Genomic DNA, 18257 nt, shown 5'->3' with positions numbered 1-18257 from the left:
TATTTCTACAGAACAATAATAATAATTAAAAAAAACCCAGAACGGTATTAGGGACTAAAATCCAGAAGATGAAATTTAACAATGAATCATTCAACAATGTGATTCAAAAAGGTAACTGTGCAATAACAGGATGGGTGAAGATCTGACTTGGCAGAAGTTTTTATTAAAACAACAGTACAAGTCCAAAGTGCAATATCAGTACAAGTCCAAAGTGCAATATCACTGTGTATATCTTAGATTAAATGTTCTTAACACACACACACACACACACACACACACACACACACACACACACACCCCTCCGCCATCTCAAATCTAGGGAGTGTAAGATTTTTTTGGAGTAGAAATTAAATATTTGTTTATTATTATTTTCTACTTTATTGAGTTATAGTTGATAATTTAAAACTGTATATATTTAAGGTGTACAACCTTGATGATCTGATATACTTATACATTGTGAAATATTCACCACAATCAAGCTAATTAACATATCTATCATTTCACAGTTACCTTTTTTATGTGTGGTGAAAACTTAATATCTACCCTGTTAGCAAATTTCAAATATACAATACAGTATTGGTAATCTATAGTTACCATTCTATACATTAGATCTCCAGAACTTTCTTTGCTTAACTGAAACTTTGTACCCCTTTACCAACATCTCCCCGTATCCCCCTCCCCCAACCCTTCATAACCAACATTCTACTCTCGGTTTCTATTATTTAGATATTTTTAGATTCCACATATAAGTGAGAAGATGCAGTATTGGTCTTTCTGTGTCTGGCTTATCTCACTTAGCATAATGTCTCCCAGGTTCATCCATGTTATCACAACCACATTGGCAGGATTTCCTTCTTTTTTAAGGGTAATTAATAGTTCATTCCAGAATATATATATATAAATTCTGTCTTTCTTTATCTATTCATCTGTCAATGGACATTTAGATTATTTTCATACCTTTGCCATTATTAATAATGCTGCAGTGAACATGGGAATACAGATATCCCTACACTATCTGTACAAATTGTTATGTTTCATCTTTCTGATAATAGCCATTCTAACAGCTGTAACATCTCACTGAGGTTTTGATTTTCATTTCCCTGATGATTAGCAACGTCAAACACCTTTCATATACCTGCTGGCCATCTGTATGTCTTCCTTTGAGAAATCTATTCAGTTTCTTTGCCTATTTTTTAATTGGGTTATTGGTATTGTTCTTTGTTTTGTTTTGCTATTAAGTTGCATGAGTTCCTTATATATCTTGGATATTACCTAGAGAGTATAATTTATCACTCAGTTTCCAGGAAGGGGTGTTACTAGAAGGAAAATGTTCACTGGATGCCGAAGACAGAATTTAATTCAGCAACACGGCTCTAGATGCAATAGACATTTTGGCCATCACTGTAGGAAAACAGGATGAGAAGCCTGGAAATTAGCTTCACAAGGTCATTCCATCTAGTCCTCTGCCTCCAAAGCCTTAAATGCTTAAGACAGCCTCAAAAGCACAGATCTACAGAAGTAATTTTTAATTTTTTCCCTGAGACTATTTAAAACTTTGATTCAGGTGGACTAATGACCTCTTAAATGAAAAGGGGCTGGAGAGCTAAAGAGGAAACTACAATTGTACACTCAGGTGTTTAGAGCAGAACCCAAATATGACTACTTTGTAAATAATTTTAAAATATCAGCATAGTTGCACTTACTAGCAATGTACTCTACCCTAGTTGCTTAAAACTTCAGTTTCTCCATGAAGATCATAGTAGAACCTACCTCTTAGGGCTATTGTGAGGAATAAATTAAATAATAATTATGAAGTATTTAACACATTATGTAGGTAGCCCATAAATGTTAGCCATTATTTGCAAAATTATTCCTTTCTTAGTCATCGAAACTTATTAATCCCTTTTGTGTTCACAGAACTAGCCACTGGGAATAATAACTGGATATAAGATTTTTAAAACTAAACAAACTTGGATATCATTCAGTCCAATTTTATTTTCCTAATTGAATCTTAATTGTAATGCCAAAAAACCAATAATTAAAAACAGAGCAGCTCGAGTGAAAGGGGTCAGTTAAAAGAAAGAACAAAGTACAATGCCGTACACAGAAGCCTTGGCTCAGTCTTGGGCCACAATGGAAGTATACTGCTGCTTTTGGTGAAAGGTTTGCTGGCCACATTTTTCTGTGTCCTAAACAAGACTACATATGTTCAGTCCCACCTGACACCCCCAGCAGGTCCATGAGTGTTTCCTAGGAAAGACTATCAGAATGTTAGTGGATCAAGAATTCATATAATAAGAGAAGGAATTAAGAGAATTGGCATTGTATTAACCAGATAAGAGGTAAGCCTTGGTAAAATACACCACTGGTCCTCAAATACTTGAAGGACTCTAATATATCTGAGGCAACAAATTTATGTGCCAGAGGGTAGAACTGGGAATAACAAACAATAGTGACTAAAAGACAGATTTAGGGTTAATATATTGGGACAGTAAAAGAGAATATGGGATCTAGACAAAGAAGCCACAAATTCAAGATCTGGTTCTAATATTTATTAGTTCTTTGATTTTAGGCAAGTCTCCTGAACTCTAAGCCACAGAATCCTCACCAGTAAGGTAACAGAAACTAATAATAGTCATATGAGAAAGCATACATAAAATATGTTGAGACTTAAAGATAATCCGAACATAGTAATAATAACAATAAGCCACAAGAATGGGGTGCCCTGTTGCTGAAAGTGTTTAAGAGAAACTGATTATCACTGCAGGGGTTCTTTTTACTGGGGACCGTAATATACCTGGCTAGAGATCAAAGGTAATTGCTATACTCCCAATTGCAAGTTCAATTTACTCACTTTCTATGTAGTTTATCTCAGAGTCATTAATGTCAATAATTTGATTTGGCTAAGAATATAGTTAATATCCACAATCTTTACAAAATTCACGAACAGGCTGAAATTCCACAAAGATAACCATCAACCTAACTCTGCAAAAATCAGCTTAACTCTAACCCCCAAAATGTGACCAGATATGCTTTAGATCAAATTACCATTAATTCATTTTACCCAAACTGTCTCTGTACATTTGTGCTGCCAATCTTGAAAATATATAGAATTTTCTGGATTGTCTCTGCTAAATCTCAAATTTCAGCCTTCAGATAGCTGCTATTCTCCTTATGCCCATCTGCTTGCTATATTTTGGTTTTATTTTTGTTAGTGTTCAGAAATAAGAAACTTGAGTTAATAATGCCTGCCAGTTGTTCCATGCTTACTTACCCTCTGACCCTCTTTTCCAGGTGGACCTTGGGGGCCTTGAATCCCCAGGGAACCCTATGAGGGGGAAAAAAAGGACACTTTAATAGACTGTTTCATGTACAACTGCCTCACAAAGAATGCTGTTACAATTAATACCGACTTTACTGATTAAATAAAACTTTTAAAGTGATTTGAGCTCTTCCAAGGTGAGACTATGTAATATATTAATTATGATGAATTGTCCTTCTTTGGCTGGTTTACCTTCATAGTTAACTTCAGGGAAGAAAAAAAGGCTGTTCTAAACCAGGTGTGAGGTCCAATGTTCATTTCCAGTGATGAACCTCATATGATCAGAATCATGTTTCACCAACGTTCCATAAATAAATGATAATGATATTTGCAAGCAGAAAAAAATGCCTCTTTATACATTTAAATCCTATAGATAGAACTACATTTTTGATTGATACCTGTTTAATATCTTCTAAGAAAACAGTTATGATGTTTATATATATATATATATATATATATATTCATATATATTCATATATATATTCATGGCACTTAATTTTTAGTATCATACACATTATTTAATAATTTCTCATAATACTGTCAAGTGGTAGGGAAAATAACCATTTTGTCAGATCATAAAAAGGCCCAGGAAATCCCAGATGTGGATAATCTGGAAGTCAAGTCTCCTGATTCTTACAGACCGTTACTATTATACAGGCATTCCAATTCACCACGACAATCAAAATGATGATACCGCTAGTTTTAAAAAATCTTCGGCAGTTACTGCTAAATTGTTACCTCTCTGAAAGCCTTTTCTTAGTTACTCTCCTGATGCTTCCTCCTTCCCTAGTCAAGCTTTAAACGTGGGAGATTTAGGTTTATTTTCTTCTCAGTCCACATTCTCTTGCCAGTGGGTTTTGAACTCTCCAGGCCAATAATTCTAAGATTTATACCTCCAGTTTATATCCAATTGCCTGCGTGACCATACCCACTCCCCTATCTCACTGGGCATCTGAAATTGAACACATCAAACAGCGAATGTAGGATCCTCTCTCCAAAACCAGATCCTCTTCCAGCATTCCTCAACTCACTAAATCCACACAAAATCCTCTTAGTATTTCTTCATGCCAGAAATCTAGAACTCATCCTCCATACTTCCCTCTCTTAGACTTCTTTTTCACATTCAGTGACTAAGCCTTCCTTGATGTACCTCCAAAGTATATTTGGATCCATCCATTTCTCTCCATTCTACAGCTCATTATCCCGTCTTGCTTGCTCATCATCTGTAAGAGCTTCTAGTTGGCACTAGAAACAGACCCCACCATTCTCCACATCACGGCTAAACTGATCTTAAGAAAACCCAGCCTGACTGTTCCTGATTTTCCACATGAAGAGACGGGGCCTGGTTTTTCGGTCTTATAGTGCCTTACCCTTGTCCTTTAAAGTACTGATCATAAGTTCACTTAAATGATTATTCGTGTAATGATTTGTTTTCCCCACAAGGCTCTAAGAACAACAGGTAGAACTTGTTATCTTACTTAACATGATATGTGTCTACTACTGTCTGAGTGAAAAAAATCTATGCTGGGAAGTCAATTAATTCTAATAAAAGATTTTGGATAAAGGCAGTAATTTTCAAAGGGTTTTACAAATATTTATGACCAAATGATTATGTATTAAATGACTTAAATGGCTTGGAATAAAGGAGAAGTCTGGTAAAATATATTCAAACAAATCCAAATTTACTTTCATTATAGAAGAAACATTCTTTCATTACCTAATTTTTAAAAAAGGAGTATTCCTTTTTATAATATGACCTTTAAAACAAAAAAGTCCTGGCTACCTTTAAACTAAAATATCAGGTGTGCTTATGACGACCTATAATTATTTATCATACATATTAATTTTTTTCATAGAAACTAAATTTTCATCATGTTGCAACGTGCATAATTTTACCATCTAATTCTATTTTGAATATAAAAAAGTTATAGACATTTTAATTTCAGATAGGTTTCATTTGAATAAAGTTGTCAAAATTTAGTATAAATTATTGAAGCTCATTTTCGAAAAGCATTATTTACAAAAAAATTCTACATGTTTCAATAATCCTGTTTCCCCAAATCTTTCTGACTCCTCCACAAAACACTAATAAAAATGTATGCATCTATTACTTTCATTTCTTTTATCTACTGTTGGAAAAATTTAATGTTATAAGGACATGTGGAGACTATGTCTTATTGATTTAGGCAGGAATAAAAACCAGGGAACGAAAAGAGTGATTCAATTTGTTGCTATGGAAAATATCTGCCAAATGTTATTTAACCAAGGAAAGTTGGCTAATTAGGACAACTTTAGGATGATACATTCCTAATGTGTATGAGAAAAATGATGAAAACCTAATATACCAAGCATTAATTACAATATAATTACAGGGAGTTGTGTCATTATTTACAAGACTGACACAATCTTGGATCTAGATTAAACTCTCCCTACCCTTAGGAAACTATTATCATTTCATGAATAGTCAAACTTATATATAACATTTTTGATATCCATCCAAATGCTGATAGCTTTTACAGTGTTTTTAAACATAAGTTACTAAAACATACACACACCAAACATTCATCAAGGAAGTACAATTAATTCTGAGGCATATATAACAAAAATTAAATTTTCTTTACATTTTGGAGAAATTATATAACAACAGCCTACATGATGCAAAAATATTAAACCGGACTTATTAATAACATGTATTCTGTGGTTTAAAAAATATTTATGAGAACCTTTTGTGTGAAAAATCCTAATAGCAAGCTAAGGTACACGCATGTACATAAACCCACTATGTGCCTCCTGGATGTTTATGATGCTGAATCCTCCCTCCACACTCACCTTTGTTAAGTCTAGGACCCAATTAGGAATTTGATGAAAAATTGGAAAATTAATTTTAATCTCCAATAGATTATTCACTATTTTAATTATTCATGACCAATTTTTAATCCTAGCCATGTTGCATTAATGTTCAAAATATTTTTGAGCTGTATTAATCGAATATTAGCTGACCGTTACACAGAAAAACAATGTAAATATTGTCAGTAAAACACAAGTAAACCACCTGCAGAAAAATCATATTTTTCACGAAGAAATTAAAATTTGGGATGATTTATTACTTATAATTATCCAGCTCACTTCTTTCATTTAGTAAAGTTGAAGAATGGATTTACTTTTCACTTACTGTGAAAATTATACCTTTCACTTATTGTGAAAGATATACCTAAGCTCCAGCTTCCTTAAATTAATCTTGGTAGAGTTCAGCATTTGTCTCAGAACCCCTCCTAAAATCCTTTCTTACCCTGGCCTTGTAAATGCCATTATGTGTGTAGTTCACTTATTTTCTTAGCTGACTATGAATTCTAGAGGACAGAGGATCATTTTTTTTTTCCCTATCTTCTGCAATACTTACAGGATAGACTCAATAAACACTTAGTAAATTGGATCATAAGGAAGAAAACACTGAGATAGAATAATACGAGGTGGTGGTGGTGGAAAGAAACTGGTTTCTGCTCTACATATAATCAAATTTATTTTCAAAACTTGGACTTGGACTTAAATACCACATCAGAGAGCTTTTGGTCTTGTCAGCATTCCTCATCTAAAGTGATAGATAATTTCATTCCCTGATATCTAAGAGTAAAACTGCCTTACAGTTCCTTTAAGAACTGATCAGTTCTTATGACTTCATTTCTAATATGGACCTTATTTAAATCTTTGACTACTACTTGAGATTTTACAAATTTATATCATTTTTCTACTTAGAGAATCATATCTGAAGTATCTTTATGCACAAAGCATATTTGCATAATCGGCACATTATCTTCTCTTTTGATTTAATTTGCTGAAGGATAATGCCTATCCATTTCTATCTACTTTTTCCATTTTCTTAGTCTGCCATGAAAATAACTGTAAATTGGGTTTTTCCTAAAATTTAGCAAACATAAAGATTTATTGCTTTTCAGAAAGAGAAGTTTGAGAATGTAATTAGGACATTCATGATATAAACATCTACATACGTTTATCAAGCATTTTTTAATGGAATTCAGAACGTTAAAAATGTTGACCAAGAAAGGAATTCATAAGGCTGTTACCTCTTCTGGCTAGGATAAAAAAATATGCAAAAATAGTTCAATCCAGCTAAACACTTCTGAGTTCCAGGATAGCAATTACAGTGTGTTACATTTCACATAGCTCTCTCTGGACAATCTGCTGATTATCTACGACAGGCTAGAGCTTATCATCATGGAAGCACATGTAAATATTTAACTGGGAAATCACTTAGAATTAACTGGTTCAGAACAGAAATTTGAAGTGTTTAACAAATATAGCAGATGTTTAGTAGAGTTAATAGGGAAGGTTAATTGCAAATGAACACATTTGCATTTGTGAAAAGAGGCAAGATATAGTCATAACTTCTCAGTCAAAGAAAAGAGCTGAAGTAAAAAAGGGAAGTTTCATTTTAATATTATTTGCACTCCCTTGCCAGGAATGTTGCAGAACATATGATACCTAAAATTGACTTCAATGAAAATGTTATGCAAGTAAGTGTACTTTAAGTGTTATGATTATTGCTTTAGAACACGCTTCATAGACTTGGAACATAAGATTAAGCAAAAACTGAACAAATTCTTAGAATACCACCAGGGCATTTTCTGTGTTTCAAACAGACTATACAAAATTAAAATTTAAAACAGAGTTTATCTGTTTTTATAGAAAATTTCATGTCTTTACTATGAGAACAATGGGGACACACTTTATAAAAGTTGGAGACATCAGAACAAATGACAAAAAGCAAGTAAGCAATATACAACAGATGTGTAGTCCAGTCATGGGAAGAGATTTTCATATTAGTTATGAGAAGTGGCACTTACGGCTGCTTATGTTAATACCTTAAAGATTGACCAGTTTTATGTTATTTCACAGAATTATAATGACACAAGAAAGAATTTCCCTTAGGGTGTGTAAGTATTCAGAAAAGGAATTCTACGTCATATCTAAGAAGCCTATCATTTTATCACAAGCAGTTGCCAGTGCACACTAGGAAATACATATCTTTGAAATAAAGAACAATAGAATCTCTTGCATATACTAAGAAACACCGTTTGAAACCTATCCAGTAACACTGACAAGAGTAGAATAAGAAGAGCTGTCACTAGAAAGAAAACTCTATGAAATATTTGTGTGGACAAGAATGTTTCAATCATTATCATTTACAGTAAACAGGTTCCATAACTGGATGGACAATTTTATCCTACCTTCAACAATTTAAAAAATAGAGGTCATTTGTAGTACTTTCACAACTTAATTTCATTTGAAAGCCTTGGCAGCATTTTAGACATGAGACATAATGAATTATGATTGTTCCATCTGGTTGCAGGGATAAATTTTAACAATACTCTTTTTCTGTGTTTTCTGAATTAAGAAATTATATCATTTTTAATCATATAGATTCTGAAATAGCATGTTCTAGGCACTATTGATTCAGCCAATAAAACTAGAAATATTATATATTAAATAATAGAATATATAGTCTGTAAATTTGGAATCCTGTGGGACATGTACTTACCAGAAATTTTCCTAACAATGATTTTTGCCCCTTTTTGAGACATTCCATTTCATAAGTTGTACATGTCCTCAGTTTCTTTATACTTTGCTTATTGTTTTGCACAACAGATTGCATTTTGGGAATGGATGAATGATTGCTAAGATTCTCATTCTTCATACTTCTCTTGGTACTTCTGCTATAGTGAGAACATTAATTGCCATAGCTACAGAAATTCCAATTTAGAAACTGATATTATTCATCAATAAATCCCACTTGATACCAAAATAATTCAAGTTATTTTTAATACTTATGTGGTAGTATTATAAAGTAGATGCTATAGTTCTATGTGGAGGTGTTTGTCCTTCGTTAGAGAAAGAAATATAACCTAATTCTTTAATTTAGCTTATTGGTGGGGATTAAGTACTTAGTTTTCCAGAAAAACAACATGAACTGAAGAAATTAAAGGATATAATCAATTTATATACTTATTAATAAGAATTAGAACTAATGAAGTTACTTAAAATGACATACCATTTCAAATAATATAGTTTCATATTTGGTAATTATTCATGACTCACCTTCATTTATTTGTTGTAAGTAATTTCATATTTTGATCATTTCATATTTTTAATTTTTCTTGACTATGAAAAACTATGTAGATTTGCTTTACTTTGGCCCTAACCTAATAAATGAAATGGTTTGATTTCTGTTCGCTCAAGGCTCTATTAACAAGTAAGAAAACTGATAGGTCATGGTCTGTCAAATCCATTTGTATCATCTATCTTAACGATTTATGTGAAAGAGAATATGATTGATTCAGTTTTAATGATTTAGTCTGATCAAATAATAGTCTGCATTTTGGGTTATTGGTCTTTTTAAAAACTTGTTTGTAGGAGTCTATCTATATATTAGGAAATATATTCCTTTGTGATGATATGAGTTGTAAATATTTTTACCCAGTTGGCCATTTGCATATGTCTATATCTATATCTATATATTTTTTTGCCACACAGGGACTATTTGCTGGTGTGATCAAATTTACTAATTTCATTTTTACTTTTTGGGCTTTTTTTATATTTATAAAGTTATCCTTTATTAATTCCTTTTAAATTTCTGTATTTTCCATAGGACTTCTCCAGTTTAGTTCTTCACTTTTCAAATTTCAATCCATCTTGTATTTTTATTGGTATAGGAGTGATGAAAGAATCTAACTCTTTGTTTTTCCAAATGTTATATAATGATCTACGTATTGAAATATGATGTATATTATTTTCAGTACTTAGTTTTTTAACTACATAAATGTACTGATTTGAAAAACATTAAAATTTTATTTAAAGCACTAATTAAGGCAAATAAACTGATTCTCATAGTTAACTTATTGCATGCATATTCAAATTTAGCATTTGAAATAGCAAGGAATTGCCCTAATTTTTATACCTGGCAATTTATCCTAAAGTATACAGCAAATAAATTGCTATTACTGTTAAGAAATTGTTCTCAAAATGCAATAATTTGCCACTAATTTGGTTAACACAATGGCTATCATTACCATGTAAAATATATATATTTTTTATCATCACTTTGTCTTTAGTTTCAACTTGCGCTTACTGGTGGCAGAACCAAGGAGATGGCCTTTACAGATCGAATAAGCCTTGTTAATTCTGCAGAACACTTGAAAAAATTCCAGGGTAGCTGATTAAACATTGAACAGTTAATTCTTAATTGACAAGACCAGTGAGAACTCCCTATGAATTAAGACTTAACTATACAATGCATTTGGTAATTTGTGCACTAACCAATGGGTAATGTAGATACATTGTCTATGTATAGGCATTTTGTGGCTATTAAGTGAGAAAATGTATCCTAGCAGTTTTTATAGTGACAAAAAAGATTAATCCTTGAAAATATTAGAATTCTGAGACTCAGTAAATACATCTGAAAGATACCTCCATTATTTGTGGAAATTATATTGCATGTTAATGGACAAATCAGTCTATATACAACTATTTCTTTAAACACAACCTTTTAGAAAGGAGTCAAACATTTACCCTACATAATCACATATGCTTGATAGATTGAAGAACTTGAGGCTGTGTCAGTGTAACTCCAGTTCAGTGCAAGTGGCATTAATGAGATTAGTTGTGATGTGTCACATAGACCCCCCCAGGATGTTGTATCCTTGTAACTTTTCAATCTTCTGGGTTGGCAACATGATGTGTTTTACAAATAACCAGAATGTGATGCTATCAAAGCCAGGAACAAACCACTTAATTTTCAAGGTACCAATCAAACACTAGAAAGTTGGCATAAAGGTAAATTACAATTAATGTTTTCTTAATATTTCAATGAAATGTTGCATTCAGAAAGTTATTTTCAAGCTTCTGAAAAAGAATAGTGTATCAAGTGAACAAATCAAGATAATTTGAGAATTAATGTACTAATTTAAAGCTATAACAAGCAAACAATAGTGAGTAAAAGGACAATGTGAATAACATACAAAAAGACTTTCCTATGTGCACATAACCAAAAGGTAGAAGCCTTTCTATAACATTTCATCATCATTTCCACAAGTCCTTCAATAACCTCCATACACTCACAGTATTAAATTAGAAAAAGGATAGAGAATTGGCATTGAACAACATACAAAAATACTGCCTGTCAGGAATTCCATTCATCACTTTATTTTACATAAATTATTTTATTTAATTCTAACAACTCTAAGAAATGTAATTTTTTTCCCTTTCACAGATGAGAAAACAAACTTCCTAAAGATAACACTACAAATAAGTTGGGGACCTGAGCTCTAAACTCAAGTATGTCTGACCCTAAAACTCTATTCTACTTCTAATATATTCTACTTCCACTTCCAAAGAAATACTTGGAGCATAAGATTTATTTGAATATGCATCGTTAGTCCAAGAATGAGGTTTCAAGTCAGTCTTACCAAATTTAAGACATAGGATCTGCCTTTACATTTTTGATACATAAAGATATTAAACATTCCAGGACATACTATATTAGGAAACTAAGAAATGGTTGTGAAACAGGATGTCATTCTATAAAAATGAAATTAAAAAAAAATGAACAGCACAGACTGAAGGGAAGTAAGAATAGCAACGTCCCAGAAGGCATATGAAGATTAGAGTAGGTCAGAAGCTAAATGAAGTAGCAGTGCAGTTAGCAGTGATGTGGTAAATGAAAGAACAACCATTTGCTAGGATTTGTTTAAAAAGGGATACAATGCCTAAGAGCTGGTTGTTGGAGACAATTCTCCACCAATTTTTTGCATTTCTACTTGTTTTGTGAGTGAGCCACTAACTGCTCCATGTGCTGAACTATCTTTTCACCCTTCGGGTGGTTGCCTAGTCCAAAGGGGACCTAGATGACTCAAATTTAATTCTGGCTCAGCCACCTAGATACTATCGTTGTCTTGACTGACATGGTCCTAGATTAAAAAGATAACGGCCACTTGGTTTAGTATTCTGCTCACTCAGCATTCTTATGGTAGCCACTGGGCTAAAGCTGGGGACAGTATGGGTCTCTACGTTTTATATATATATATAAAAATCTATGTCCTTGTTGATGAACTTGGACTGATGTCTCAAGTCGAGGGGAAAGGTCAATTCAGAAACTTAAGGAGAAAATCATCTGGCTTCCTAAAATAAACTTGGATAATTTATAGAATTTGTTCAGTTGGTTGGGTCTGGGATCCTGGGAAAATGGTTGGGACCAATACTATAGGTTGGCCTTGTCTACTTGCTTGGAGTCCTGGTACTAGTCGCCTTCATCAAATGCCACATGGGACAAACAGAACAGTTTTCATCCCAGCCTTGGTTGCTTACTGTTAATCAGACTGGCTGGTGAAATAGCATACTACTCCTAGGAGAATTTGCCAGAAGCCAAGACAGTAATACAGAAATGGCTCAATATTGTTGGGAGATTGGGAGACAATGGGTCTTTCATGTTCTTCCATATCTTGTGAGGGAGGTGCTAATTGCCTTTTTGTTCTGGACTATTGACTTTTGAGGTGTTTATATAGGAAAGCAAAGGGCAGATGTGCTTACTGTTCAGAATATTAAAGATAATGCCTCCCTTTGGGTAGAAGGGCCAGTTTCTTTGAATATGTGAGAAAAAATTTGGGTTTCCTAAGCTTGGAGTTCCTTAGTTGTGACACAAACTTACTGCACATGCTGTACCTACCTGGGTTACTACTCCAGAGGCCTGGCAGCAGGGCGACAAATGCAGACATGAAGCTCATGCTGCCATGACTAATACCACCTCTGTCTCTGGCTCAGGCCATAAAACTGTGGCAGGTTACACTGTGCCTTACGAGGAGGGTAAAATGTCATGCCTTTTACCGTTCAGGACACTGATAAGTGAAACCTTTCTTTACAATGGGAATATATCTGATTTAACTAAAGAGTTTTGTATATTTAATCTCTAACCTTTTAAAATAATGTGATGAAACAGAGAGGGTTTGAAGAAAAAATATCATTAAAGGATATCTGTTGCATCATAGGTGGCTAAACAAATTAAAATTCCTTAGGAAATGTAAAAGAGAAAAAAATAGAATTTTAGACATGGAAATGACCTTTAAAACCTTCTGCTTGGACCCCTAAATATTAGTGGGTGACATGCCCAAGGTAAAATAAATAAATAAACAAAAATAAAAATAGTTGCATATTTCAGGGTAGGTTCTGGGTTTCTTGACCTTTCAGCCAGTGTTTCTTTAACTATTTCTCAAAAGATGACTTAGTAGTGGATTAAAATATATAAAACTTCTGTTCAGGTCTGCAGCACATTGAACAGAGAAGTTAGGATTCTTCAATTAAGGAGATAATCCCAGTTGCTCACAAACATCATGACTCTCAGACAGATAAAAAAATAATAATCAGGGGTAATAAGTGACATCAGGATTACCACTGCTGAAAATTTTCAGTGTGGAAGAAGGTGACAGACAACCTGCCCTAAATTAATCAGCTTTGGTTGCTGAAAGAGCGAATCTTTTCTTCATTATGATGTTCAAGTCAGTGATCTTATGTGATCCTCTAGATATTTTCACTGTAGGATTTGGTAATATTTTACTTTAATAATATGCTCATCAGTGAAAAATGTTTCCTCTACCTATGAAAAAGAAATATTTATTGAGTGAGTACCTATACTGCACCAACTACTTTAAAAAAAACAAATTAATTTTTATTAAATTTATTGGGTGACATTGGTTAGTAAAATTATATAGGTTTCAAGTGTACATTTCTGTACTACATCATCTATATGTTGCATTGTGCACCAACTACTTTTAATCTCTGGGGGTGCAGCTGTGCATAAAATAGACAAGATTACTGTCCCTGTGGAGGTTATACCAGAGGTAAAATACAAAATACTTCAATTTAGTTTACATTTACTAGTTTACTTACGAGGAAAGAACTCTACCCATAAAGATACTGCAATTATATGAAAGTTCTCCTGGAACATTTCTTAGCAATGACTTCATAAAAACCTCTAGATTCTTTTCTATTGATATCTTTACGACTGAATATTAATCATCATAACAGTAAGAATACTAGTTAAAAGTTAAATACTATTTACCAGGAGCCAGTCATTTTTCAAAAAAATTTACATATACTATTTGTTTGGTGCAAAAGTAATTGCGGTTTTTGCAATTACTTTTAACTTTTTAAACCGCAATTACTTTTGCACCAACCTAATAATTAACTTAATCATCATCATAACACCATACAATAGGAAATATTATTATCCCATTATATAGATGATGAAACTAGGGCACAGAATGGTCAAGGAACATGGCAAGGTTCAAACCCAAGCAGTTTGAATCCAGGGTTTGTATAACTCCTAAGCTATACTGCATGAATTTTTGGTTAAAACCAGTGGGGTAGTTAACTGGAACAAATATAATTCTAATCCTTTTAGAGAGCAATCATTTAAAAATTCACTTTTATAGATAGATCCCATTTTATATAAGGAGTCTACCAAAAAATTTTTAAAAATGCTTAGAGTGGAATTGAATTAAACTAAATTCTGTGTGGATTTATGACTTAAATGTATTTTTATGCATATAATTTTTCAAAAGTCTTATCCACTTTATAGTTTTCTAATGGCATTTGAAATACACTTTAATGTATTTTTCTAGATTGCTGAATATCTCAACATGAAAGTCCCAAAATGCCAATGTAGAGCATTTTTAGGAAAGACAATTTTACTGTTATGTTTTTAAATGTATAATTTAGAGTTACGATAAAAACAATCTGAAATATCTTTTGAAACAGAAGTAAACTATAAACAGAAGGGCAGAAGGAGCTATTCTCAAATCATTCATCTAATGAAAGATACATAAATCACCTCCCTGTCAAACGAGCTGATGGTAGGTTTTCCAAAACATAAATCTTCTCTGAGGCTAAACATAAATCTTTCTAGGGCCTTAAGCATCAACTCCACTATATTTCTGCACAGAGTCAATAAAAATAGCTTTATAGTATAGAAACGTCTTCCATTTTAATCAACAAATCCATTTATATAAGTCTTTTGTCCACAAATTTAAAAACAGGACTGATTTTCAAAAGAATTTCAAATGCCTTCCTCCTACTGGCCCACTAGTGCCCTAAAAAATCCCAATATGGACTTGTATCACCAGTTTCAGAAAGTTAACAATGAATTTAATATGAATTATGAATCTTTTTTAGACTAATAGCATCAATTCAAATTCAGGCAATTCATAGAAAGACCATATAAATAACTCAGATTTTAATATGTGAGAAATTTAAAATAATCTTAAACTGAATTACCTGTTGATTATTATGCTATAGTACATATATTTATATATACATATATACACAGTATGTATATGCTATAGAACATCTATTTATTCTAGTTAGAACAGCAGGAGGAATTATGCTTTATGGGCATTTAACAAGAATTTAATATTTCATTCAAGTAAAAAGAGATGGTTATAGTTCCTCAGGAATTTTAGTAAAAAAAGAATTATTCAGTTGAATCTGTGATTTATGGATTTAAAGTAACTATTTAAGTTACAGCATTAGACTTCTAGTAAAAATGTTTTTTTCTGAAATAACTAAAAGTTTTTTTGTAGGCCAAATAACTACAGTCGCACAAATACTGTAGGCTATTTATATACTAATTGGAAATGCTCAGTTTAAAAATGATCAACTTTAACCAACTGGTTGCTTTTTCCTAAACCAAATAGGTTTCCAGAAGGCAACAACAATGAGTGCTCTTTATTTGTGTCCCCAGTACCTAGCATAGTATCTGACACCTAGTTAGCATTCAAACAACTGGGTAGGCAAAAAGGAGGGAGGACGGGGGAAGGGGGGGGGCGGGGGGGAGGGACCATATCATCTACTGAACTGATCATTTTTGTATCTTGTATATGCTAATTTAGAAACAAACGTATTTAAAGCCTTCCCTTATATGAATACTATATGATCTCTTGCACATTAGGGCCATCTGTTAATTTGTGTGTCATTTGATTTATAAATGACCAGCTGAGATTTTCTCTCAGTTGCTTATGGTATTTAAGGTAGTTTTCATACTGTGAAATCTGTGCTCCCTCTCTGTGCCTAATTTTCACTTAAGCTGGATTTATCTGGGCCCCAAGGAACTGGCATTTAAAGTATCATTTAGTAAGCATGTCTAAGACACTTCTGCTGTTGACTGACTAAACCTTTGGCTTCTGTGTAAACATTTGCTGCCATCTGGATGAGTATTTAATAACTCCCCAAAGAGACAGGGCCAGAGCAACACAGCCATTTTCCTGGGAACTAAAATTAGTGGATATATTATGTGAAGCAGCACTGTTCTACCTTCACCCGCATGTCTTGTTGGACATGACATGCAAAGGCCAAAGGAGAAAAGAGGGAAGGAGGCAGAGGCATTAGCGAACCGCCTCATTTCAATAATGCCTTACTTCTGAAGCTTCAGTTAGGGATTTTAGCAAAATTTTACTACAAAAACAGCAGTATATTTATTTGAAAAGCTGGTAACAGTAAGTAATCGTAAGGATATAAAACATACACAATATTTAAAAATTATATAGAAAGACAGGCTATATTTACATAAAATTAAGATTAACAACAAATGACAAAGAATCAAAGAATTTGTACTTACTACATATTTAAATATTTAAATGCATATTTAAATGCAAGAATTTATAACTATATTTAAATGTAAGGAAAAATCTAATATATAATGCCATAATTCAAAAACTATGAATAAACCATAAACTATTTACCTTTAATAGAGGATTTTTATGTCAAAATCTTCATGATTTCAGAATAATCTTATATGAACTGTATTTTAATCAAACAAATTTGGATGTCATTATAAGTTTTCCTAATCCAGTGTTGGTTTTAATTCATGTAAATACCGTAGTCTTGTGCTGCCTGACGTCCCAGTCAGTGACGGACCACATACATAACAGTGGTCCCATAAAGTTATAATGGAGCTGAAAAATTCCTACCACCTAGTGATGTCATAGCCATTGCAATGCCTTACTCACAGGTTTGTGGTGATGCTGTGCAAACAAACCTACCACACTGCCTCTTGTATAAAAGTGTAGCACATACAATTATGTACAGTACATAATACTTGATAATGATAACAAATGATTATGTTACTGGTTTATATATTTACTATACTATAGTTTTATGGTTATTTTAGAGTGTACTCTTTCTACTTTTTGTTTTTAAAGTTTGCTGTAAAACAGTATGCCTTGTTACGCAGGCAGTGGCCTCATACATTTTGTGATTACTTTGTCTCCTGATTGCATCATTTTGTCTTGTGCTTGATTTGATCTTGTGTTGTTTTGTACAGTAACATGCTGTACAGCGTGTAGCCCAGGAGCAATAGGCTATGCCATACAGCCTCGGTGTGTAGTAGGCTATGCCGTCTAGGTTTGTGTAAGTGCACTCTGTGATGTTCACACAATTGCCTAAAGACACATTTCTCAGAACATATCCCTGTCAGCAACACATGACTGTAAATATATGCTTTGTAAATTATAAATATCAATAGAAGAGCCATTTTAAATTTATCAGTAACTCACTTCTCCACGCCCCCCCCACAGCTTTATTGAGATAAAATTGACATATAATATTGTGTAAGTGTAAGGTCTACAACCAGATGATTTTATACATGTGTATACAGTGAAACGATTGCCACAATAAGGTTAGTTAACACCTCCATCACCTCATATAAATACCTTTGTGTGTGTGTGCGGTGATATCATTTAAGGTCTAGTCTCTTAGCAGCTTTCAAATATGTAATAGAGTATTGTTAACTATAATCACCATGCTGTACATTAGATCCTGAGCTAATGTATCTTATAACTAGAAGTTTGTACCCTTTGACCACCATCTCCCCATT

The 18257-nt window shown here is 33.0% G+C and overlaps 2 protein-coding genes across 2 annotated transcripts in view; both read right to left on the bottom strand.

Moving 5' to 3' along the window:
* The window catches only part of COL19A1 (collagen type XIX alpha 1 chain), a 313236-nt gene that overhangs the window by 140115 nt on the left and 154864 nt on the right, over window positions 1–18257 (bottom strand). The window contains exon 15 of the mRNA XM_019749266.2: window positions 3275–3328. Coding sequence (XP_019604825.2) covers window positions 3275–3328 — 54 coding nt within the window. The remainder of the gene's footprint in view (window positions 1–3274; window positions 3329–18257) is intronic.
* The window catches only part of FAM135A (family with sequence similarity 135 member A), a 461750-nt gene that overhangs the window by 420634 nt on the left and 22859 nt on the right, over window positions 1–18257 (bottom strand). The gene's annotated exons all lie outside the window — the stretch shown is intronic.

Source organism: Rhinolophus sinicus, linkage group LG05 (genome assembly GCF_036562045.2).
Source record: "Rhinolophus sinicus isolate RSC01 linkage group LG05, ASM3656204v1, whole genome shotgun sequence".
NCBI classification, from domain to species: domain Eukaryota; kingdom Metazoa; phylum Chordata; class Mammalia; order Chiroptera; family Rhinolophidae; genus Rhinolophus; species Rhinolophus sinicus.
This window is presented reverse-complemented; position numbering and strand designations above follow the sequence as displayed.